The sequence below is a fragment of the Vulpes vulpes genome, chromosome 16 (assembly GCF_048418805.1).
Source record: "Vulpes vulpes isolate BD-2025 chromosome 16, VulVul3, whole genome shotgun sequence".
Classification (NCBI taxonomy): Eukaryota; Metazoa; Chordata; class Mammalia; order Carnivora; family Canidae; genus Vulpes; species Vulpes vulpes.
In genome coordinates this window covers 24,885,093-24,910,326 of record NC_132795.1, presented here as the reverse complement: position 1 = coordinate 24,910,326, position 25,234 = coordinate 24,885,093, and the positions used below count along the sequence as shown (strand labels likewise).

Here is a 25,234-nt window from a genome sequence, read left to right as displayed (position 1 = left end):
TCCTCCTATCATTTCCTGTAAATAACAATTCTGCATAGTTATCATTTAATTCTTCATACCTTTCTTAAAAGAGTTATTGAAGTAGTTCTGAAATATTTGAATATCTGAAGAACATTTGAATATATCAGCTCATGGACACGTACAGGTGTTGATCACATCCGCCTTTAGGAAAAAATTAATTCATCAGTTAACAGTTTAAAGAAAGATAAGTAGGTTTAATATTTTATGGCAAAGAGTTTTGATACCAAAAACAATCATATTAGATCATCTCACCCTTTCCTCTGCCCAGGGTCTGTGTACACACTCAGGCCTTGGATTTAAAAGCCCAAGGAGGGCAGCCCGGGTGGCTCAGCAGTTTGGCACCTGCCTTTGGCCTAGGGCATGATCCTGGAGACCCAGGATCAAGTCCCACATCGGGCTCCCCGCAGGGAGCCTGCTTCTCCCTCTGCCTGTGTCTCTGCCTCTCTCTCTGTGTCTCCCATGAATAAATAAATAAAATCTTTAAAAAATAAAATCAATCAATCAATCCCCAAGGAATGCGTGCTGCACCAGAAAAAGAAAGAGAAGTAACAGAACAGAAAGTATTTATGTATATGTGAAAAACTGCGATGGCTCTAAAAAAAGTAAAATTCTTTCACTGAATTTTTCCTCAAAGGGACAATAAGTATTGGGGGAATATTTTAGACAGTGCTATAAAAACTAGCAAAAACAACTTATAAAATAATTCTCTACAAGCATGCAGCAAAGGAAGTGACTCATCATACCCTACTGAATCTTCAAAGACGAAATGATGTTCAGGGAGGCACAGTAAATGCTCATTTAACATATTCTGATGTAAGCACACACGTTCAGTTGGTACAAGAGAAGAGATTGAGAAAGAGAATGATCTAAATTGCACAGGAGCCTTTCCAGAGCCTGAATGTGTCCCCCTACAGGGAGCTTGAAATATGCAGTTCTTTCAAGGATCCCACCAGGCTGAGTGGAAATTCAGGCTTAAATGACAGGGTTTGGGGGATATAAAAATAGTTCCTAAACACAGGCCAACTTCTTCTCTGGCACTCAATCTAAGACAGGAGTCTATTCCAATATTGGAAGAAAAACCAGCTGTGCTGAACTTGTTGTTAAGTCATATTGCCTTCCTGGGGTTTTTCAAGGGAGATTTTAGCTATATTCAAAATCACCTGCAGGAATTGACTTTAGCACCTAACTCTCTTTAAAAAGCAACCCCACTGTGGAGGAAATTCCTATTAAACACTGTATTTTTTTCCAACCATTTTACTGAGCAACCACGGGAATATTACTTAATCCATCTGGACCCTCCGTTTCTCATTTTTAAAATGAGGCCAGTGGAGTAAATGATCATTAATTTCCTTTCTAAATCTAAAACCCTCATGCCTCTGAGTTTTAAAATAAACTTCAACAGATGGATCATGTATTTAATGATTCCAGATGATGAAAAATATAGTACTTCACTACCAGCATTCGATTTCCTTCCATAAATAATACCATTTCCTTACATTTGAGGGAAATTTATGTAATATGAGGAATCCTGGAGGTTCCACCAATAGCATCATATAACACAAAGGTGATAATGTTGCTGTTTATCTTAATAAAAGATAAACTTCATAAAAGATAAAATTCATGTTTACTGCTCTAGCTAGACTTTTTAAAAATTAATTATTATTAGTTGTAAAAGTAGTCTTATTGGTTTCATAGTGCTCCATTCAGGCATGCATCCCGTGATGAACAAGAAAAGTCTAAGTTACCAGATAGAGGCTGACCTGTAACCTCGCTCAAATCAGCAGTTACGCTGGGCATGTGCATACCCAGTTCACCTTTTTTATCTCCTTGAAATGGCTCAGGAATGACAGGGTTTGGCAGCTAAGTGAACAGAGGAAAAATGACTGTCACACAGCCCAAAACTAAAAATTTAACCTCCTCCAGATGTTCACTGAATTCTTAAGGCTTTCCCTTTTGAATGGAATATTTTATCCTACCAAAAATATGCCACAACAGACTTACACTTAAAAAATATTGGGATGCTTTAAAAAGGCATATAAATACTTAAAAAATCCTATTATTAACTTAATGTAAATTTCCAAATTCTCAGGTTTTTTTTGTAGATTAGTCCTAGAGTAACATATTTGCCTCTAATATTATAGTTTAATGCTATAATTATAGTCTCCAAAATAGTCGTACTTATTTTTGTAGAGTAAAAATATGATCAAGCATTCTTTGATCCATCAACAATTTTGTAACCGCCCTTGCTCATAGATGTATAATATTAGGTTGTGAATATAAAAGTGATATATTTTAAAATGTCAAAAACCCTATGGATATTCTTCATGCCACACAACACACAACTTTCAGAAAAACACCCATGACTGCTTAGAGAGCAGATGTGTATTTTTGCAAACAAAGGAATAAGAAAGGACAAAAAAGAATGAGAGTATAAAGCAGTAACCACATTGAATTCAGGGAATAAATTCATTTCTATTTAAACACATAGTGCTTTCCATGTTGAAGACAGAATCTGTGGATAAAGAAAGAGGGAGCAAAAGGCCAAAATATTGTATAATAATTGAAAAAAAAACTGGAATAACAGTTCTTTAACTATGATCTTAAACACAGATATTTTAAAAATTCTATCAGGTGCCTGGTATATAGCAAATTCCTAATATTGTTGAAGTAATAAATGAGTGAATGAAAACTAGAACTAATCTGCTGAATAAAAATCATTAGGAGAAAACTATATAATATAGAATAAATCTCCAATTAAAAAGTATTCCTTTCAAAAATAAAAATAAAAAAATAAAAAGTACTCAGTTTCCTGTCATAATTGACCTAACCTAAAACCTACTCTTTAATGAAATTAATTAATCTACATGAATAATGCAGCACAGAGAACTGGGTGAGGTGCTCAGGATACAACCGGAACAGGACATAGTTACGGAGTTAAAAGCATACCTGAAGGGACAAACATGGATAAAGACAAATTACAGCACAGTGTAATCGGCACTGATTAGTGTGATATGAAAAAGTTCCTATGGAAGTAGGAAATCAGACTGATTGTCTGGAAGTTAGGGAGTCCATAATGGGGTGGGTGACTTCTTAATCCTATCTAAAAGGATACACAGAGATCAGCCAGGCACCAAAAGGGATGGGACAGGTGGTGCAATCTTCAAGTAAAGCAGATGTAACCCCTTAATGAGAAAGACGTGACATGCATATGAAATGTTCACCTCCTAGAATGATTTTCTCTCGTGTGAATACAAAAAAAAAAAAAAAGTACTATTTGATGATGAAGTCTAAATATCATCTCTTTAGCGAAGCCCCTTCTATACTTTTCTGTCCCTGAATCCATCTCAGGCATTAAATCATTCTTTCTGTATATTCTCATGGCCTCTGTAATATTGTTCAGAGCACCCTGCATCATTCCTACCTATCTCACACCCCACCGAAATGTGAGCTGACTCATGTTTGTATCCCCTTGCCTAGTGGCAGACAAACAGAAGGCTCTCAACAAATGTCTGTGGTGGTGCGGTGGTTATCACCTATGGAACAACCACCCTACACAGACTCTGCAAATGTCATCTTGTTTCATCTTCCCTGCAAATTTATGAGGTTGATATTCTTCCCATTTTGACTCAAGAAACTGAGGCTGAGCCAGAACCTGAATCCAGATCCATCCCAAACCCCCACTCCAAAGCCATCCTTTTTGCCACTCTGCTACCCAACGCTAGGTTAATGGATCCACTGGGTGCTAACCAGCTCAAGCTCTATATATAATTAAAGCATTAGTGTGGGTCTCCTAATGATTTTCTGAACTGCAGTGAATTGAGGAAACGTGATCATTTTTTGTTGCTTCGTAAATTTTTATGTGGGAAAAGAAAAATCAAGCTTCCTCAATGAGCATGCATCACTGGGATTTTTGCAATTCATAATTTATATTTAAAAGAAAACAAAAATAGGACATAGAGGAAGAATTTCTTAATGTTACCAATGAATCCAAGTTATGACTTCTGGGCTGTACCACTTCAATCAGACTGAAAATCTGAGATGCTCTCTAAAGTTCCTCTGATGTCCATAGGGAGTATACGTAATTATAAAGTTATTTACTAAAAAATTCAACAATAATGTCAGCCTGACTGTGGGGAAACAACCATCAGGAATTAATATAATGACTTTGATAATTACCACAGCTCTACTGTAACTCGAAGACTGCAGCATAAGACTCATTTTAAAATAAAGATAAAAATAAGTGGTGTAAAATGAGAGAGAGAACACATAAGAGCCTACAACAGGCAAAACCCACTGGGAAAAAAAAAAGACTTCAGGTATACTCGATACCTTTGATCATTATCTACATTAACAAGGGGGGAAAAAAACGAGTATTCTTTGGGTTGGTACCTCAACAAGAATTTGAAGTTGAATTTTAAACTTCTCCTGCTTAATTCTATTTATTTTAGAATGCAACTTTTGTTGTGTACACAGGTGCATTTTTTAAGAAAATCAAACCTCATGTACTCTAGTGCTGCTGATTCAGATAAGTCTCTCTTTTTTTATCCTCATTATTTACTTATTTAATAAATCGTTGTTTAAGCCACTAAGTTTTCTCATGGTTTTTTATGCAGAATATAAAACTGGAATAATTCCTGTCTATAAAAAACCCACAACAATGACAATAGTGACTAACATAGGAAAAGGGGTTTAAAACAGGATGGACCTAAATGTTGTCAATAGTAAAAGAGAAGATGGTGAAGGAGGTGATTGTAATGAATATGTTCTAAGATCCTTGTACAGTTTGAGAGGTATTTAAAGATACTGATTCATTTACCTTTAATTCTATTATACGTAACAAAAATTTTAAGGAGAACTGCTAACAGATCCGAACTAGAATGTTTAAGTTTCAAATAAATAGACTGAGAAGAATGTGGAGTAAAGCAAATTCATCATTTCAATGGAAGGCACAAAAGCAGGTTAAAAAAAACTATGAAAAAAAGCTATAAAATAGAGAAAACAAAACAGGATATGGAAATAAGTCCAAATATATCAAAAAATAACAGCAAATGTTGAAACACCAAGTGCACCAGTTGTAAAAGACAGTTCCTCAGATTGGATTAAAAATCATAAATCCATAGGTGGTTTACAGCAGATTATCTGAAGCATGCCAAAGAACGGCTGAAAGGAAATCAGTAGGAAAACATATATCAAGCAAAACCTAACGAAAAGGAAGCTGATATATCAACTGATAACAGAAAAACAGACTTTAAGAGAGATCAGGATAAAAGGATGATATTATAAATTCGTTTTCTTTATTGATGTGTCCATTAGTCCTTAGAAAAGCATGAAAAGCCAATTTTAACAAAAAACAGTATATGTGATAAGCAATTATTTTGTGAATTAGCAATGGGTTTTATCAGAATGAATTTCTTTTTTCTTTTTTTTCTTTTTGAGAGAGAGAGTAGGTTGAGGTGGAGGAGAGAGGGAGAGAGAATCTCAAGCAGATGTCGTGCTTAGTGCAGAACCCAACATAGGGCTTGATCTCACAACCCTGAGATCATGACCTGAGCCAAAATCAAGAGTCAGATGCTTAACCATCTGAACCACCCAGGCACCCCTAGAATGAAGAAGTTCTAAACCTCAAGCCAACATTATCTTAACTCCATCAAAAACATTTACAATCATTTCACATTTACTAATTACAGCACCTATATAAGCACCCTTTAGGGAAAAGTGACACAAATTACACAAGGTGGAAAAAAAAACACTCAGATAGCATTCATAGAATCACCAGATAAAAAATAAAAATCATCACAGAAGAATGTTTAACTTTCAAATAAATAGACTGAGAAGAATGTGGAGTAAAGCAAATTCATCATTTCAATGGAAGGCACAAAAGCAGGTTAAAAAAAAAACTATGAAAAAAAGCTATAAAATAGAGAAAACAAAATAGGATATGGAACCTTCCACTGAACATTCATATAGACAGAAGAATGCCTATTTCAAGTATGGCTTTCCACAGAATGTTAGGGCATCAAATATCCTAAAGCTTCCTTGGATGCACTGAGCTATCCATCATTTTAAAGCCTACCTAATATCCAGGGACATCTTCCATAACCAGTTTAAATACATGGACTTCTCCATGAACCAAATCTTTAACATGCGTATTCTAAGAAAGATCCACGATGTTCTGTGATGCCAGAGCAATGCTGTGAATTCATAGTCTACTAACTGCTACCAGTGGTCCAACCTCAGGTACTGTCCTTGGTCCTGCTCTGGGTGTGTCTTCTCAATACCTTGTGAAGCGTAGATGAAAGTACAACACTTTTTAATACCCGGCTATTAAATTCTATTTAATAGCAGGGACTGGGGATCCCTGGGTGACGCAGCGGTTTGGCGCCTGCCTTTGGCCCAGGGTGCGATCCTGGAGACCCGGGATCGAATCCCACGTCGGGCTCCCAGTGCACGGAGCCTGCTTCTCCCTCTGCCTGTGTCTCTGCCTCTCTCTCTGTGTGTGTGACTATCATAAATATATAAAAATTAAAAAAGTTTTAAAAAAAAATAGCAGGGACTATTCTTGCAGGGACTGTGCAAGGATGTCATAGGCTTTGAAACAGTCCAGAGGACCACACACATTGTCAGCAAGACACATCTACTATGGTAGAGATATTGACTGCTCCCTAAAAAACCAAGGGCATCTCCCCATTTCCCAGTCCTCCCGCAGTTAGACAGACCACGGGACTAATGCTGGACATGGACTCTGGGCTGAGGTGAAAGGTGTCACCTTGGGGCCGAAGCATTTAAGAGGTGGTATAAGAGTCTCCAGGGCTCTCTTCCTTTGACACTTGCCCAGAAAGGCCTTCTGTTACAGATGCTGCAATGCCATGATGGTGGAGCCTTTAATAACCCAAGATGGCAAAAATCAGGACAATGGTGAGCCTGAACCTCTAAACAGCAGTACAAAGCAAGGCCCCCGTCAATCCATGTTGGACACATAGCATTAGAAAGAAATTATCTTTTGTTAAGTCACTGAGGATTCAGGGTTAGCTCATTTGTACGGCATAATCTGACTGACACTGACTCATACAACCATCTAACACAAAGTAATTTGGAGTTAAGTTGTTCCAAAAACCATTTCATGTTCAAAGCTCTTATTTTCTAAAAGCATTTTCTAAAATTTAAAGACATGACCTGAAACAACTTTTCTTTGGCAGTAATCATGTAAAAATACCAAAAGAGCTTAAGAATAGTCACTCTTCACTATATTTGATAGCTATTCTGGAAACTAAATACATAATTCTTTGTTCCATTTGATTGAATTTTGGATTAAACTGCAGCTTTCCCATCACCTTGAAAAGCATGTTGGTTCAGAACCTACATAATATTCAAATGCTGTATTATTTAGCCTGAAATTTGAAGTTCTTTATATAATTTCTAGAACCCTGATTCAAAGGATTGGATTTTGGTTTTTAAAAGCAGAAGTGGCCTGGTGTGTCACTTTAATCTGGACATCCCTCCTTGTGGATTCATCCAATAGATAAGTGCTGTAGCTCCAGACTACCAGGAAAATGATTAACAGTAGCCCAAATAGGACAGTTTGCAATCAGCTGGATCTTACAATAAGCCTAGGCACCTTGCCGAGAGAGCTTGATACACATTATCTTATTTCTCATGATACTGGTACTTTTTTTGTCTTTGTTTTTTGTTTTTTGAAAGATGAGGAAACTGTGGTTTAAAAAGATTACAAAATTCAAAAAAGGCTTCTGTCATGAGTGGCACACATAGGGCAGCTCTGCTGCTCTTCATATGGGATCGATACCAAAAAGATTACATAATTCACTCAAGTTACTAAATGTATTTGAATTCACCAGTTGGTCTCATTGCAGAACCTGTGTTCTTAACCGCTGATAATCCCAGAATTTCTCAAAGTGTGCTGTGGGTGATAATCTTGATGGTGAACAGTCGAAAGTTGTTTTTTTCACAGTTAATATATATTAGAAAGAAATACAACTGACACCTCCCCAAACCTTACTGCTTAAAACAAAGTCTGGGTAGATAACTTGATTTCCTTTCTTTTTTCTTTTGTTTTCCTTTCTTTTCTTTTTTTTTCTTTTTCTTTCTTTCTTTCTACCAGATGGTTTAAAGAAAATTTTAATAGTATAGGTAATAATCCCATACTGGAAAAATCAAGAAGGTACTGAGTCAATAACTAAAGCCTGGAAAACATTGGACTACGTTTTTCAACCCAAGCAGAAAAATGATGACTGAGACACAAGACACTTAAGGTCCAGCCTTGGCTGCCTCCAACTAACTGTATGGCATCACCACCCTGAACCTTAGTTTTTTTATCTATAAAACATCTATTTAAACTTTGGATTTTAAACCTCTGAAATACGGAATACCAATGTATTGGTTAACTATTGGGGTACTACTTTTATTTTACCGTTCAAAGGCAAAGAAATACGAACAAAAATCCTAGTACAGGGATCCCTGGGTGGCGCAGCGGTTTAGCGCCTGCCTTTGGCCCAGGGCGCGATCCTGGAGACCCAGGATCGAATCCCACATCAGGCTCCCTGTGTATGGAGCCTGCTTCTCCCTCTGCCTATGTCTCTGCCTCTCTCTCTCTCTCTCTCTCTCTCTGTGTGACTATCATAAATAAATTAAAAATTTAAAAAAAAATCCTAGTACATGAGCCATTATATATTTTAAGATTGAGTCAAATACAGTTGCTCTGACATTCCTCTTTGAAGATACAATCAACTTGTAGACGCTGAAAGGGATACTCAAAGGGTGGTCCAGAGATGCTGGCAAACTATTTGTTACTGGTCTATGGCGCGATAAGCTTGAGCCAGAATATGAAATAGCTACACCAGTAACCCCATTCTTTCATTTTTTTTTGACAACAAGATTTTCTCAGTGAAGAATGCAGGACATTGATTTACATTCTAGAGGAAGCTTCTTATCTAGTCATGGATCCACTGTGGACCAGCACTCTGAGTGGCACTGGTGTACAGAACAGTATATACTTCTAATTTTCATAATGTGCATTTTCCTAGCTCTGTGCATCTTCCTAGCTCTCTCATTTCCAATGAGAAATGGCAAAGTAAATCTTTCGAGGTGTTTTTCTTTTGAATATCCAGAGAGCAAAGCACAAGACCAAAGGCTCAGGGGAATTCCATAGTGGGCCTAAAACAAGGGGAATAAGCTCTGCCTTCACATAGCTCTTTAAACAGTGATCATTTGAATTTTCATGGAAAGCTATTTCCGTTGGGTACCTAAGGGTTTTTTGCATATCAAAGTATTTGGTTCTTTTTATTTAGACAGCTTAGAAGGAAGCAATGAGTAGCCATCTGTGTTACTCTTGTCAGGGGTCACTTCTAATTATGGAGACCAACAATAAATTATAAATCTAGTGATTTCTCAAAACCATTTGGAAGGCATTAATTGTTATAATTTGGAGATTCAGGCCTGGAGGTACCTTGTAATCACCACTGGAAATCTCAAGGTGTATATGAGACCTTCAGGAGAGAGAAAATATAATTAGCACCTGTTTTAAGAACTCTGTTCACACACAAAGTTACCCCAAACGGCACTTTGTTATTTTTGACTTTTTTTTCTTTGTATTCCCAATAGGACCTATATATTGCTCAAAATGCCTGAAGACCAATTTATTTTTCTGAACCAGGAATACATATTTCCTCTCCAGATTATATAAAAGTCTTCTGGACTGAGCTGTACAATGCAAAACCTTGTCAACAATTAGCCAAACACAAGCAAAACTCACACTTCAAGAGAGTAAGAAAACGTAAGCCAAGAGAAACACAATCGAAGTGCAGAGTGTGCCAATAAGCCACACCTCGCTGGCCAGACGTTCTACCCAAACCCTGCCCCTTTGGGATTTATTTCTATAGAGACCATCACTCTGTTCCACAAATAAAACTGGGCGTTGCTAGGAGACCCTCTGGCTTCTCAGGACTCAACTGAAGGGCGTGCTGCTCCCTAGTGGGAGGTACACGACTCTAAAGCTACACCTGGCATGCGTGCTACTGCTGGGAAACCTGGATTCTCAGGGCACCTGTGTCATAGAGCCTGAGAGAGACAGAAAGAGAGCACACATATTTCTATTTAGTCATACACAGCCTTACACTGGGGACATAATTTGTACCCCAAAACTCTTTTCCCCATCCTGGCCTTGCATTTCCTCTTTCCTTTCAGGTTCCCCCAAATGTATCACCTCCCCACCTTCACGTAAAGTACCCCAGAACACTGTTTGGGAAGCACCTGAGGTACTTACTCATTCCAGAGACTCTTCCTATCATGTGATTGGTCCTATTAAACTTTTGAAAATCTCCACATGGCTTTGAGTCACTACTGCCAAAATGTTTACGTCAGATTTTTATTATTTTATTCCCCAAAAAGAAGGGAGTGGGCTTAGTGGTTTTCAACTCCGTGAAAGCAGCCCCGGGCACACCCTGAGGCAGCACCTGCTCCTGCCTTCTGCCCAAGCAGCTCGTGTCCCCCCCCCCCCCTTTCCGCTTTGGCGTCTCTAAACCACCAGCAGCTCAGTTCGGACTAAGGGGGGGACACAAGACCGCTTCACAGCGATGACTTAAGCAAAGAGGGGAAGATGTTGTCATAGATGGCAAGACCTTCGGGGAGCCAGTCCACGCTTCTTCTAACTTTCTGCTCTGTCATTCTTAGCTCTTCATCTCAGCTGATGTCTTAGGGTTGCTGTTGTCTTAGGAGCCAATAGTTCAAGACATCACACCCGTCACCAGGCCCCAGGTACGAGAGAAGGGGAGGTCGAAGGACTCTACAAGGGGCTCTGGCTCTTCCCTGGAAAAGGAAGTTCCCCCCAACTCTTTCCCTTGCTAGCCAGAGCTGGCCCATAGCCCACTCCTGGACTACCCACCAGCGGGATTACCATACAAGTTTAGAACTTTCCTGAATCTGGGGAGGGTCCACTGACCCTGAGATGAATGGCTTGTGGCTGAGCCCTGACCCTGGAAGGAAGAAGGAACAGGAAACAGCTGTCAGTTAAAAGCTACAAAGCTGCCACCTATCCCTCGCCACCTGGGATGGCAAAGTCCCCACAGAAGAGAGGCTCCCTCCACTGCAGAGGTCAGAAGAGCCAATCTTAGCCTCAGGAGAAATGGCTGTCTGCCTAAAGCCAGGTCTCTGTTCCCTCTTTCTGAGGTCCCAGACAAGCCAGGCTTTCTTTTAAACATAGTTGTGGCTTTTCACCTATAGAAATGAGCCACACTTAATGTCTTAGATGCCGGGACCTGTGCCTTTCAGAGTCATTTGCTGCGAAGACCTGTTGGCACCAAAGATATGCCTAGAACCCCATGTTCTTCATTCTTCCCACGTGGTGTCTTTACTTGCAGATGCCAGTCTCCATGGTCTTCCTCATCCCTCGAGAGGTCGGAGCGCTGCAGTTCTCCACCTCTCTTCCCTGCCAGGGATCTAAAACCACTAGAAAATACGCTACGAAGAATGAAAGAAGAAAAAAAAAAAAAAAAGGAACTGAAACTACCTTTTCTTATGTATTCAGATTCTCTGAAATGGTGAGATGGGAAAATTAAGTGAAACCTCTTGCTGCCTCCTGGAAATCAAAGGCATGGAAGAAACTTCTTCTTCAGGTCCTTAGGCAGTAATTAGTTCCAGACTAGCCTTCCTGATGGAAACAACTGTAAAATTGGGAAGCACTGGTTTTCAGACATTGCACACACAGGTGGCTTAAGATGAAAATCCCAGAAAGAAGAGTGACTTATGAGGTGACTGTGACCACCAAGACCTCAGCCAGGGGACAACTTCCTGAGTGAGTGCAGGGAACTGGAGACCATGGAAGTTCTGACAAGCTAAGAACACGGAGATCTAAGTTTGGATCAACAGGCAGCGCATGGGGAAAGAAAGAGCTATGGAGGTGTGAAGGCTGGAAGCGCACATTGGGATGCCCCACAAGACTAAGGCTAATGTCTGGGCTGCGCATGTGCAGAGAAACACTACCGAGGCCTTCCAGAGAGTAGCTGTTACAGGGCTGAGAGTGCACTGAAGCTCCTCAAGATCCAGCGGTGCTAGAGAAAACTGGAGTTAGGACCCATCCAGAGAAGAGACACCTGGTCAACATTCTAGGCATCCAGCTCAGAAACCAGAAATGCTACTACTTAAAAAGAAATATAAAGACCAACAAGACCTACTATAGAGCTAGCCCTAAACCAACCTCTAATAAAATTCATGGGGAGACCAAAAAATAGAGGCTGGATCCCATCAAGTTAGAACTGCTGGGGAACCACACTGGGCTTCCACAGATCTGTCCTCACAAAGCAGAAAATTATATCTAGCAAGTTCAAAGAAATAAATCTTCAGACTAGGATAAAAATTAATATTAAAATAAAAATTTTTCTACACAATTCAGGATTTCTACAACTTAAAATTCTCAATAGCCAGTGTAAAATCAGTAACTGCTAGATATGCAAAGAAGCAAGAAAATGGGAACCATGGTCAAGAGAAAAACTGACAATAAAAACTGCCCGTATATTGGATGTAGCAGAGAACTTAAAGCAGATACACTGAGATACATTGAATTAAATTCAAAAAACTGAATGAAAATGTGGTTTGAATAAGTTAATAACATACAGGAAATTTTATGAGAAAAATAAAATCTACAAAAAAGGGAAAGAAATGCAAATTCTACAAATATAAAGTCAAACAACTGGAATTTTAAAATCCATTGGATGGGACTGACAACAAAATGAAGATGAAAAAACAAGTTAGTGAGATACCCCCTCACACCAGTGAGAATGGCTAAAATTAATAAGTCAGGAAACAATAAATGCTAGAGAGGATGTGGAGAAAGGGGAACCCTCTTACACTGTTGGTGGGAATGTGAACTGGTGCAGCCACTCTGGAAAACTGTGTGAAGGTTCCTCAAAAAGTTAAAAATAGATCTGCCCTACGACCCAGCAATTGCATTACTGGGTATTTGCCCCAAAGATACTGATGTAGTGAAATGACGCGATCCCTGAGCCCCAATGTTCAAGGCAGCAATGTCCACAATAGCCAAACTGTGGAAGGAGTCACAATGTCCTTTGACAGATGAATGGATAAAGAAGATGTGGTCTAGGTATACAGTGGACTATTCCTCAGCCATCAGAAAGGATGAATACCCACCATTTGCTTCAACGTGGATGGAACTGGAGGGGGTTATGTTGAGTGAAATAAGTCAATCGGAGAAGGATGATCATCATATGGTTACACTCATACGGGGAATATAAGAAATAATGAAAGGGATTATAAAGGAAAGGAGGGAAACTGAGTGGGGAAAAATTAGAGAGGGAGACAAACCATGAGAGACTCCTAACTCTTAGAAACAAAGGGTTGTGGAAGGGGAGGTGGGTGAGAGGATGGGGTGACTGGGTGACGGGCACTGAGGAGGGCACTTGATGGGATGAGCACTGAGTGTTATACTATATGTTGGCAAATTGAATTTAAATAAAACATTTTTTAAATTTTAAAAAATAAAAAAATGACTAGTGAACTTGATGATAGGTAAATACAAAAAAAAACTCATATCAAGATGAAAAGAAAATAGTCTTGTGAAATCTAAAAAATTAAAGTTACATCAAAACTAAATGAATCACTCCCAAAGTCCCAACAAAACTTTAAGAATTTTCTGTGAATATAATAGATTTCAGAGATAAAAATACGATTTTTAAATCCTACCTTCCCCATTTTGAATATATATTTAAACACATCTGGGTAAAAACTCTGAACCATGAAGAGTTCCCCCCCCCTTTTTTGTTGTTGTCATAAGAGAAAACAGAAAAATTAAAATTCTTGAAATTTTTTTTTGCCATTTTAGATTTGTTATCCAGTAATGATTAATAAAGAATTACATTAGTAAAAACAAACCAATTTTTAGTCAACATAAAATTATTTGTTGCTGAAAAACATACATTTTAGCAGGTTTAACATTTTGATAAACTGTCAGCAAGGACATTGCTTTGCCTTAAATCAAGTTTGTCAATAGTAGCATTAACAGATTGTTGTGAGAGGTGATCTTGTGCATTGCAGGATATTTAGCGGCATCCCTGGTTTCCCATTCCCTACCCAACTCTGCCAACCAAAAAGGTCTCCAGACATTACCAAATGTCCCGTAGGGTAGGTAAAGTCCCACCTGCCAAAAACAAATAGGTCTTTTGCCCCTAATTTACTCCAAAAAACAAACAAACAAGAAAAAACAAAGATGCCTGGCTTGAAATCTACAGTGAAAGCAACCATGTCTATTAAAATACTTGATGTTGGGGGGGAAAAAAAAAAACTTAATGTTGGGCAGCCCGGTGGCTCAGCGGTTAGCTCAGCCCAGGGCATGATCCTGGAGACCTGGGATCAAGTCCCACGTCGGGCTCCCTGCATGGAGCTTGCTTCTCCCTCTGCCTGTGTCTCTGCCTCTCTCCCTCTGTGTGTCTTTCATGAATAAATAAATAAATAAATAAATAATCTTTAAGAAAAAATTAAACAAATAAAATACTTGATGTTAAATTTTGAAAGGAATTCCCCCCATTGAGTGAAAAACTTCCCCAACTTTGAGGAATGTTAGATTTTTACTGTCAGGTTTAATTAGATTTTCTTAAAGCCTGGTTGGTAGGGTTTGGAGTTTTGCTTTCAATGGAGCAAATTTTCTATTTTCTGGCATGTGCCATTCATCATTTGTTCACCTATGAATAACAGGTGCAAATTAGCTAAACACAGCTGGAACATTTTTATTAAAACAAATAGCAATCTATTCCTAAGTCACTTATTAGGAAAATATGACACTTTCTTCACCTAACTGATCAAGGACACATCAGGAATTCTGAAATAAAAAGATACCAAAGACTGCAAGTTGTTCTCCATGAAATTCAATCTTTAACATGAGAGGCTCCTAACACTGGGAAACGAGAAAGGGATGGTAGAAAGGGAGGTGAGCGGGGGATGGGGGTGACTGGGTGACGGGCACTGAGGGGGACACTTGATGCGATGAGCACTGGGTGTTATTCTATATGTTGGCAAATTGAACACCAATAAAAAATCAACTAAAAAAAAAGAAATTCAACCTTTAGAAACTACGGGACATTTTTTCACATCGGTTATCTAAAGCTAGACATCTTTTTCATCAGTTTAAAACTACAGGTAAAAGTTAACATCCAACGCTTCCCGAAATGGGACTATTGATCAAGGGCGATGCAAAGCTTTAAAGAGAAAATATCACAAAATCTGCGGGTCTTGGCATTTAATCTAGAAATATAACCACAAAATTCATCACCACAAAGATATTTATTAGTGTTGATTCTCTCCCTTCTAAAGAGGGGGGGAGTCCCCAGAATCTTGCTGGATGGACTTATTTGTGTATGTGTGCGCGCGTGTGTGTTTTCCCCAGGAAAAAACAATACAAAATAGCACAACATCAGAGTAACACTGACTGTGCTCTAAGGCACATGCAAGTCCACTTCCCGTCACTCACCTATGTGGTACAGCCCAATCCAATCACTGGGGTCCACCTCCTCTTTAATGTCCCAGAAGATAATGAGGTTCTGGGCTTGCCCCAGCGTGTACTCATACATGCTGGCGGTCAAGCTGGAGCGGCTCTCAGAGGTCACCAGGTCCGTGTCACTGTTCGCCCTCGGGAGGGTCATGTTCTCCGGCATAGAGCTCTGGGCCGCGAGGCTCTGGAGGTTCTCGGGGCTCAGCGTGTACCGCATCTGGGGGTTCCGGCGCCGCACGAACAGCAGGTGCTCCCGGGCGGAGCTGGCCATCCCGGCTGCCCCTGGAGGTTAGCTTCCCACGAGGCTGCAAGACACACACGGGCCCAGGCATCAGCATCCCTGCGCGGGGAATGGGGTACAAGCTTTCCAGCCGTGAAGCCTCCCCCCCCCCCCCCCCCCAGCGCTCACCAATGCTCCACCACATGATGAGCCTCTGCTGTCACAATAAAACCATTAGTCCACTGTCAACGGAGGAGGCCAGAAGCGGCCTCTACAGACTGGGGTCAGGTGATGGCAAGGCCTACACCCCGGGGACCCTCGAGCTCGCTGGACACAGCTTCCTCCTGGCAGTCAAGGCAAAGAGGGCCCCCTACGAGCCCTTCTAGGTCCATCCTTTCCCAGACACCCCACCTTCTGGAATGGTCCCCTTTTCTTTTACCCCCCCCCTCACACACACACACACACACACATATTTATTTCCTGTTCAAATTTAATTTCAGGGGCACCTGGGTGGCTCAATCAGTTCAGAGTCTGCCTTCAGCTCAGATCATGATCTGGGGATCCTGGGTTTGAACCCATGTTGGACTCCCTGCTCAGTGGGGAGTCTGCTTCTCCCTCTCCTTCTACCTGCTGCTCCCCCTGCTTGTGCTCTCTCTCTCTAATAAATAAATAAAACCTTAAAAAAATGGAATCAAATTTTAAAAGAGCAAGACAGAAGATTTTGCCACAGCTGAAATACACGGTTGAGCACAGGTTAACTTGCTCAATTTCCTTCTCACAGAATATAACCCATTAGAGTCTTTCTCAGGAACTTGCTCAAATGTCACCTCCTCTCTTAAATACGGTGGCCATCGTATTTAAAATTGCAACGCCCAGCCTTCCCCATGCCTCCTCTCTCCCTGTGTTTTTCTCCAACAGCAATTATTATGATCTGTTATTGGGTTATTGGGTCCCTCTCCCAACAAGAATGTAAGCTTGGGGAAAAGACAGTCTCAGTAAATGGTGCCAGGAAAATTGGAACAAAAGAATGAAACTGGACTCTTCTCTTACACAATACACAAAACCGCCCAAACTCAAAACGGATTGTAGATCTGAACAAAAACCCTAAAGCCATAAAACTCCAAGAAGAAAACACAGGCGGTAGGCAACTTGACTTCAGTCTTGACAATAATTTTTTGGATCCGACACCAAAAGCAGAGGCAACAAAAGCAAAAATAAACAGGTAGGTCTATATCACACTAAAACACCTCTGAACAGCAAAAGAAACCATCGACCTTGAAGCTATCCTGTCTCTAAAAGCAGGAACAGTGGCCCCCTGGGGCTTGCGTATAGCAAGGGAGGAGATGAAGTAGAGAAAGGGTGGAGGTGATGAGTACATCTCACTAACAAACATTCACACAGCACCTCCTCTGTTAAGTGATTTACAAATACAGATAGGCTATTTGTAAGACATGTTTATAAATCAGGAGTTGTACATGCTTAAACCTCATCCTGTCTCAACCGATGCCTCTCCTCAGTGGAGGTGACTTTAAAGTACCATGCATGATGGTTGTAAGGATTAGAAAAATCAGAAGTGAAAGTGTTTAGTAGAAAGAAACTACTGCTATTTTAATAATAATGTGCTCAGTGTATTAATTAATGTGCTATTTAGTTGGGGTGGCTCCAAGGACTGGAAGTCAGTTAACAGAAGTCAAATGCTAACGGCTACCTCTACACATGAACCATCACTGTGGGGGCACGTGGGTGGCTCAGTGGTTGAGCGTCTGTCTTTGGCTCAGCTCATGATCCTGGCATCGAGTCCCGCATCAGCCTCCTCACAGGGAGCCTGCTTCTCCCTCTGCCTATGTCTCTGTCTCTGTCTCTCATGAATAAATAAATAAAATCTTAAAAAAAAAAATCACTGTGATTTCTGCCTTGTGCTAGATGACCCTGTAATTAGGAAAGAAGGAGAAAGCAGTCCATCTTTCCCCTGCCCCACTATTCGACATGACTCCTGGCTACCAGAAGCCAGAAATCAGCTACATGAGGATGCACAGCCCTTCGAGTTACAGCTTCGGAACTCAACAACATCTCTAAAATAATTGTTTCTACGTTAAAGAAATTAATTCCAATTTCCAAACAATCCTCTTGGGAAAGAACTCGTAAAGCCAAGCACCAACAAGCCAGTAACTGCACATAGTGAGAGGCGAGAGTAAACAGAGAAGAAATTAGAAGAACCTTGGGCACAGAATAAGAAGCAAGTCAGTTGAAACCTCACTTAAGAGTGATGAGGAGGGAGCCATTCCAGGGTCTTGAGCAGAAGAGTCAAAATATGAAATATAAGTATGAGAAACGTCATCTGAGAGCCTCAGCAGGGCTGCTTGTAGGAGGAGGGAAACAGAGGTGGGGAAACCAGTTAGAAGCAGGGTAGTTAAGGCATCTGGCACTTGGTGCTGCGAAATGGATTTTAGTAACACAGAAAGGAAATATATCAATTGGGAATATTTCAAAGAAAGAGCCCAAGGAATTGGCAACAGAATGGCAACAAGGGAGGAAAGTGGACAAAAATTGGGACTAAATTCTGGGTTTTCCATCTAAGTGACAACAAATTCCCAGAAACATTGATGGGGCTGAGCAAATCAATACCATCTCGGGTGGGTCTGAAGTAAATGGAATAAATCCAAGTAACTATGTCCCAAAGACTCTTGGGAGGGTGGGCCGAGTTGCAGGTTATTATGAGGCCAAAGAGAAAACAAATATTCAAATGCAAGTTTCTGCTTAACACTAGCCTTATTATTTATTAATTAGAATCAACTATGCCAATTCATCTTAAAAAGATTTATTAGTTTGGGGTTTAAGGCCTCATTCAGGGGATGCCTGGGTGGCTCCATTAGGTTAAGCAGGTCAACTCTTGCTTTTGGCTCAGGTTGTGATCTCAGGGTTGTGAGGTCAGGAGCCACGTCAGGCAATATTCTCACACGGGAAAATTAGCTAGTGAAATGACAGAGGGTGGCTGCTTTACATTTTCTCCTACTGAAATCTAAGGATTCTTCATGTGTTTCTCTGTCTCCATTCCTATGTCTTCTGCAAGAAGACAACTTTTCTTCAGAAAATGATCCATGCTCTTCTGAAAAGCTTCAGAGGATAAAGCTCATGGTAAAGGGAATTGATTAGTAGCCACCATATTTATTAACCAGAAAGCTGGTCCTCTCAAGCCCCTTAGACAATCCCTCCCATGTGCTGCCTCTGCTGCAGCGCCAGGTCCCATTCCCAAGGGGCACAGTGCAATGCAGCACTCCTTAAAACCCTCCCCCCGCTTCTATTTATGATTAGGTCTGCACTATGCTGCTCTCCCAGATAACAGACATCTGCTTAAACAACAACTAAAAACAAAATCACTTCTCTTCCAGAGGTCAAGAAACACGCGGTGACCAAGCAAATTGCAAAACACCTTAGTACACGACTTTATTTCCAAAAGCAGCAGATTTTGTGTAGAAGATACAGACAACAGCAGACAACAGATACATCAAGCAAGTGTTTCTATTTAAAATATTTTTGCTCAAGAATCTGAAGGTGAATGTCAATTTACTAAATCTCACCCGAAGGGCAATTATTGACAACATTCCTGGTCAAAAGATTTTTTACAAACTAGAAATACACCCTAGGATTTTAACTTCCTAGACTGGACACTGATAAACAAAACCAATAATAATAACTAACATCCTGTTTAACCTTTCAAATTCCAAAAAAATAACCAAACAAACATACACACACATGCACACACACACCTGCTCAACTATAGCATGCTTCAAACGTCATGTGTGTGTTTTACTATTTAAATGAGGAAAAACGCTACTTCAAGAGACACTAAAGAACACATAATCTGCCTGCAATAAGCAGAGGTATGAGAAACCTCAGTGACCCTCAGCGACCCCTCAGACCCGCAAGGTCAGTTGGCAAGAGATGAAGAAAGCCGTCGCCAAATTCTCAACTAAAGATCCTTCCCCAGTAGATTTCCATCATATCTGCTGCTAAGAGAAAGCGATTTTAAGTTATCACTCAGTGTTTATCATGCATAATCATAACCCCAATGCTCAGCTTCCTCAGCAAGAGTATTCTAGTAAAAGGACTAATACGAGAATCCCTGCTATACAACCTGCCAGTGAATGCTCCTGACACAGGGCATTTTATAGGGACCCTAAGGTGACTGCAGCTGCCACTCACTTCCCCTTCTTGGGTGCAGAAGTATCAGAAATACAATTAACGGGCAGCCAGGGTGGCTCAGAGGTTTGGCGCCACCTTCAGCCCAGGGCATGATCCTGGAGACCCAGGATCGAGTCCTACTTCGGGCTGCCTGCATGGAGCCTGCTTCTCCCTCTGCCTGTGTCTCTGCCTCTCTGTGTCTCTTATGAATAAATACATAAAATCTTTTAAAAAATACAATTAACCCTCCAGGATGCTGTTCTTTAGGAAAAGCCTCTTTTTCTTATACTTTTATCAAATAATATGTTAGGATCCACAACATATGAATAGTCCACTTGTTATTGGGGGAAAAAATGTACACAAATGGGAAGACAGAATTTTAAGTTCCAAAAGCTTTTAATAATAGACTGCAGTCCAACAGTGCTTTCAAGATGTTGTTTTAGCCTTTAATCACTGAATATGCAACTAGATAAATAAATAAGAGAAAATAATTCATTCTTTTTAGTTCTTTAAATTCAATAAAGTTTTGGGGCACCTGGGTGGCTCACTAGTTGAGCATTGCCTTCAGCTCAGGTCATGATCCTGGAGACCTGGGATGGAGTCCCACATCGGGCTCCCTGCATGGAGCCTGCTTCTCCCTCTGCCTATGTCTCTGCCTCTCTATGTGTCTCTTATGAATAAATAAATAAAATCTTCAAAATTCATTCATTAAGGTTTTTAATTCAATTATTAAACTTTTCTTTGCAGGTGTGAATAGATAATTCCCAAAAGAAAAGATGTTAAATAATTAATATTATATGCCATAAATAAATTTTTAAAAATTATATATAATTTTTTATCCATTAAAATGTCAACTTTGAAAAATAACAGTACTCAGAAGTGAAGGTACAGGGAGACACACACTCGCATGCTGCTGAGAGGGGAGTTTCACATAGCCTGCTGGCACCCTGGGAGAAAAAAGACATCTAGACCAAAACTGAAGGAGCTTCAAGGAAGAAGGAAAGGAAGAAGAAAGGGAAAGGGAAAGGGAAAGGAAGAAAGGAAGAAAGAAAGAGGTTGTTAGGAGAAGAGGAAATGAATGTTGGACCAAAATAAAGGAGAAAAAAAAACTAACAAAATATCAGTACCCAAATGACAGACCCTTATATATATAATGAGAGAAGAAAATAGAATAGGAAAGCAAGTATGGGAAGAATAGAGGCAAGAAATTTATTCATTTACCCCAAAAGTTAAAGTTGTAATGAATCCCTTATTGGAATGATATTCATTGGCATAGATATCAAGTTTTTAACACACTGATCTATGTTTCTAAGATATATTAAATTAATTAGAGCAAAATTTTAAGAATCATTTTTAAACATTATGCCAGATTAGAAAAACTGGAACCAAACTTCATGTATTTTCAATATGTTTTTTTGAAATTCCAACTTGCTTTCCGGTAAAACACAAATGAGGTTCCATGGTTTACCCAACTATTTCTTAAAAAAACAAAAACTCTTTGCTTTTACATCAAGCACTGTTGGGGATTTGCTTGTCTGTTGATAAATATCGATGGCTTGTGTAGGGGAAGTAGAATTGATTCATTTTAAAGTCATGTCTTTTGAAAGATACTAAACTTTCACTCCCTGAATATCCCTAGGGCAAAAAATGGCCCTTACTTTTTTTCTTTTGCATGGAACACATCCCAAAACATTATCTTTACTAAAGCTGTGGATAATTACCAACTGTTGGTTAATGGAATTCAGACATTAAAAATTCTGCATTCCTTTGTGGTAGTTGGAACACATTCGCCTGGGAAAGTCTTCCCTGCAAGGCCAACGACAAAACACAAGCTCCTAGTTACTGACTGTCAAAAGCTGCTTAGAAGAGACAACCAACTGTATTTCAATACAATTGTTTATTCCATAAAACACCCAGAGGTCCTAACTATAAACACCAGTAATAGCTACATGCACTCTGTACCCCACGGAACACATTTTTTTAAGCCTCACTGCTTCTCTTTCTCTCCATTCCCCCTGCCACAGCAGGACTAAGCCAAGTTCACGTCAGATCCTGTCTAGACGGTCACTTCTCAGCCGGCCTCCCTGACTCCCATGTTTTCTCCCAACCCATCCTCTGTCTCCCCCAGTGCAGCACCTCTTTGGGGACACTACTCCTGGTCAAGTAGTAACGTAATCAAAGGGCCGGGGTGTGAGCAAGTCTAGGCAGGGTGAGCAGGGCAGGCCTCTCACAGGCAGGGACTCTGAAGCCCATTAAGCTGAAATCTGAAGTCAGGTCTTTGCAAAGTCCGGGTGACAGATGACGGCATGACTTTGAATGGTGGCACGGCTCTGAGGGTCAGGGTGGAGACAGGAGGAGGGAATTCTGAGTGGATCTCCTTGCACTTCCTGAAAGGACCACATTAAACACTTCCATACGGGACGTGCTCCATGCAAGCTTATCTATGCCTGAAGTGCTTACTTAGCATGCTCAGCGTGGCCATGCCATGCCCTCCACCTACAGCACAGCCCGAAGGCCGCTCTCTTCCTGAAGAACACCCAGCCCAAGGCAACCCTCCTACCCCTGAATCCAGGGGCCTTTTTACATCATTCTTACCCCCTACACTTCACAGTGCCTCACAGTCTAACTGGGAAGATTCGTGTCTGCCCTTGTCAGACTATAAACTCTCTGAGGACAATTACGGTTTCTCTTACATGTTGCATCCTTCACTAAGTACTATGTGCTCGGTTAACATTTTCCAAGTAAATAAATGGATGGTGTTAACTGCCAGTAATGAGAAAAGAAGAATTTGAAAGGACCAGATCAACAGCAGGAGCACATGTTGACTTTTCTTCAGAATTCAGCCAGCCATTCAAGAAAGATTTATCAAGTCAGGAGCCTACTTTATGCTGAAATGTGTAAGATGAGGGCCTTGCGATAGTATGGAAAGAAATCAAAACCGACCTACATGAAGGAAATTGAAAGCAATTGCCTTCTATGCTGTATGGAATTAAGTGCATAAGTCAGTAAGAATTCGCTGCAGAGAATGATCAGCACGGACTGCAAGTGTTTAAAAGAAGCCTAATGAGAAAAATTGAGCTGGACTTTGAAAGATATGAAGAGGCCAGGGAAACATGGCATGAATTCTAAGCCAAAGAAAGAATCCAATTTAAAAAAGGGAAGATAGGAATGAGCTTTCAATAGCTTCTCTCAGATCCAAACCCCTAACATCTGTCCTCTGAATAAATAATCACCTCCTTCGTTGCTCCTACCCTTGATCTCTTGCTGTCTATTCTCAAAACAGCAACCAGAAATTTTTTTTTAATGGAAGTCAGATCATTTGCTTTCTACTCAAAACCCTCTAGAGGTCCCCATTTCACTTAGAATAAAAACCAAAACCCATAGTATGGTCTACAAGGCCCACAAGATCTGGTCCCTGGTCCCCTCTGACTTGGTCTACCACTGTGGCCACCCATGTTCATACCATCCCAGTCCCACTGCAGCTCCAAGAAGGCATCAGCCATACTCTGCCACAGGGCCTTTGCATCTGCTGTTTCCTTTGCCACAGAAGCTCTTCTTTTTCAATATCCACATGGCTCACTTTGCTATCCCTTCCCATGTTTACCAAATGCCACCCTCTCAGTAGGACTTTCCCTGACCATTGTATACAATTTCAACTGCCTCAACACTACCCTTTCCCTGCTATATTTTTTCTCCATAGCACTTCCACATTCTAGTATCCAGTATAAGTTACTAATGTGTCTCTCGAGAGTCTAGTATCTCTCCTCACTAGAAGGTATGCTTCATGAAGAGTCGGAAATGACAGACAGACATCATCTCTAAGTAGGCAAATGAATTTAGATGGTTTTTTTCAGCAGAGCACCAAGAACAGTGCCCATTCAATTCAATAATCAGTTGGCATTTTTAACTTTACAGGTGATTTGCTACCACAGTAAGATTTCTAGTGGATGCCATTTCACTGGCACCATGCAATGGTTGTGGGCGGAAGCTGCAAACATACAGGTTACATTTCAAAGTCTGAGATTACCAACTGGTATTTACCATTATTACCAAGTTAACAAAAGGCACCTCTGAATAGAAAAGGGGAAAAGGTATGGAATAGACAATAAGTAATCATCATGTTAGAGAGGGGAGTCACAAGTAAGTCATAAACACGGAGTGCTAAACTGACTGGATTGTTCGCATAAGCAATCTCCAACACCTACTATGTGTGAAACACTGTTCTAGCTCCAAGGAACCACAGATCAAATAGATTCCATTCTCCAGGAACTTAGAGTCTTATGACTAGAAAAAGAATGAGGTGCCCAGGTGGCTCGGTCACGTAAGCATCGGACTCTTGGTTTTGGCTCAGACATGATCTCAGGTTCCTGAGATTGAGCTTCTCTCTAATTCCTCTGTCCCTCCCCCTGCTCGTGTCCTCTCCCTCCCCCTCTCTCACTCATAAATAAATACATCTTTTTTTAAGAAGACTAGAAAAAGAATGAATTTTAAAATAAATCGCCCAATTTCTAAGATTTCTAAGATTCCCAGTCGCTTGGAGAATCATCTGGAAGAACCGAAAAATTAAATGAACACCAACGTGCAGCATGTGGGTAAGGAAACAGTTCTCTTTGGTATCATGATCCTGCCTACTGACATCAAGTTTAATCTCAATTCAAGTATTAGGATAAGAAATGTTTGAAACCTTTTCCAAAAGAACTATCTGTATTTTCACAGTACTATCGTTTCCAAATTCTTTTGACAAAAAAAAAAAAAAGAGAGATCTTTGGTGCCTAGGTATTCATTATCCAGCTCCAGTCTATTAAGCAGCTGAGGAAGAAAGCAAAACATATCACAAAACAGTGAACTGAAGACTTTGTACGTTATTCCCCATTCAACCGCTCCTTCCTTGAAATGACTGAGCTGCTCCCTGCCATTCACATCTGTCAATCATTCATTGAACCTCAGATGTTTCGAGAATAAAATGCGAAGAGAAACTGCATGAACTTGTAAAAGATTCAGGAATTCATACAAGTCAATGAAAGAGATTTTGAATAACTTCTTGAATCACTCGCAAAACCACTGATTAATGAGGGCCTGGCAAAGTTAGAATAGTTGACAAGAGAAGGAGGAAGAAAATTAAAAGCAATTTGAATGTTACAGGCTGTGGTAAGGTCGATAGAGCCCTGCCACAATTTTTTGCAATAAGACTTTCAAGACTGTGGTAAGAAAGACAAATATTACATTGTGCAATCATACAATTGTCTTGAAAAAGTTAACTCCCTCAACTCTTGAAAAACTTCGACACCTTCATTTGTTCTTTC

The 25,234-nt window shown here is 40.2% G+C and overlaps 1 protein-coding gene across 3 annotated transcripts in view; it reads right to left on the bottom strand.

Moving 5' to 3' along the window:
- The window catches only part of HECW2 (HECT, C2 and WW domain containing E3 ubiquitin protein ligase 2), a 357,715-nt gene that overhangs the window by 206,361 nt on the left and 126,120 nt on the right, over positions 1–25,234 (bottom strand). For all 3 annotated transcript variants that reach the window (XM_072741976.1, XM_072741975.1, XM_072741977.1), the window contains one exon: positions 15,509–15,834. In XM_072741976.1, coding sequence (XP_072598077.1) covers positions 15,509–15,800 — 292 coding nt within the window. In that variant the 5' untranslated portion in view covers positions 15,801–15,834. The remainder of the gene's footprint in view (positions 1–15,508; positions 15,835–25,234) is intronic.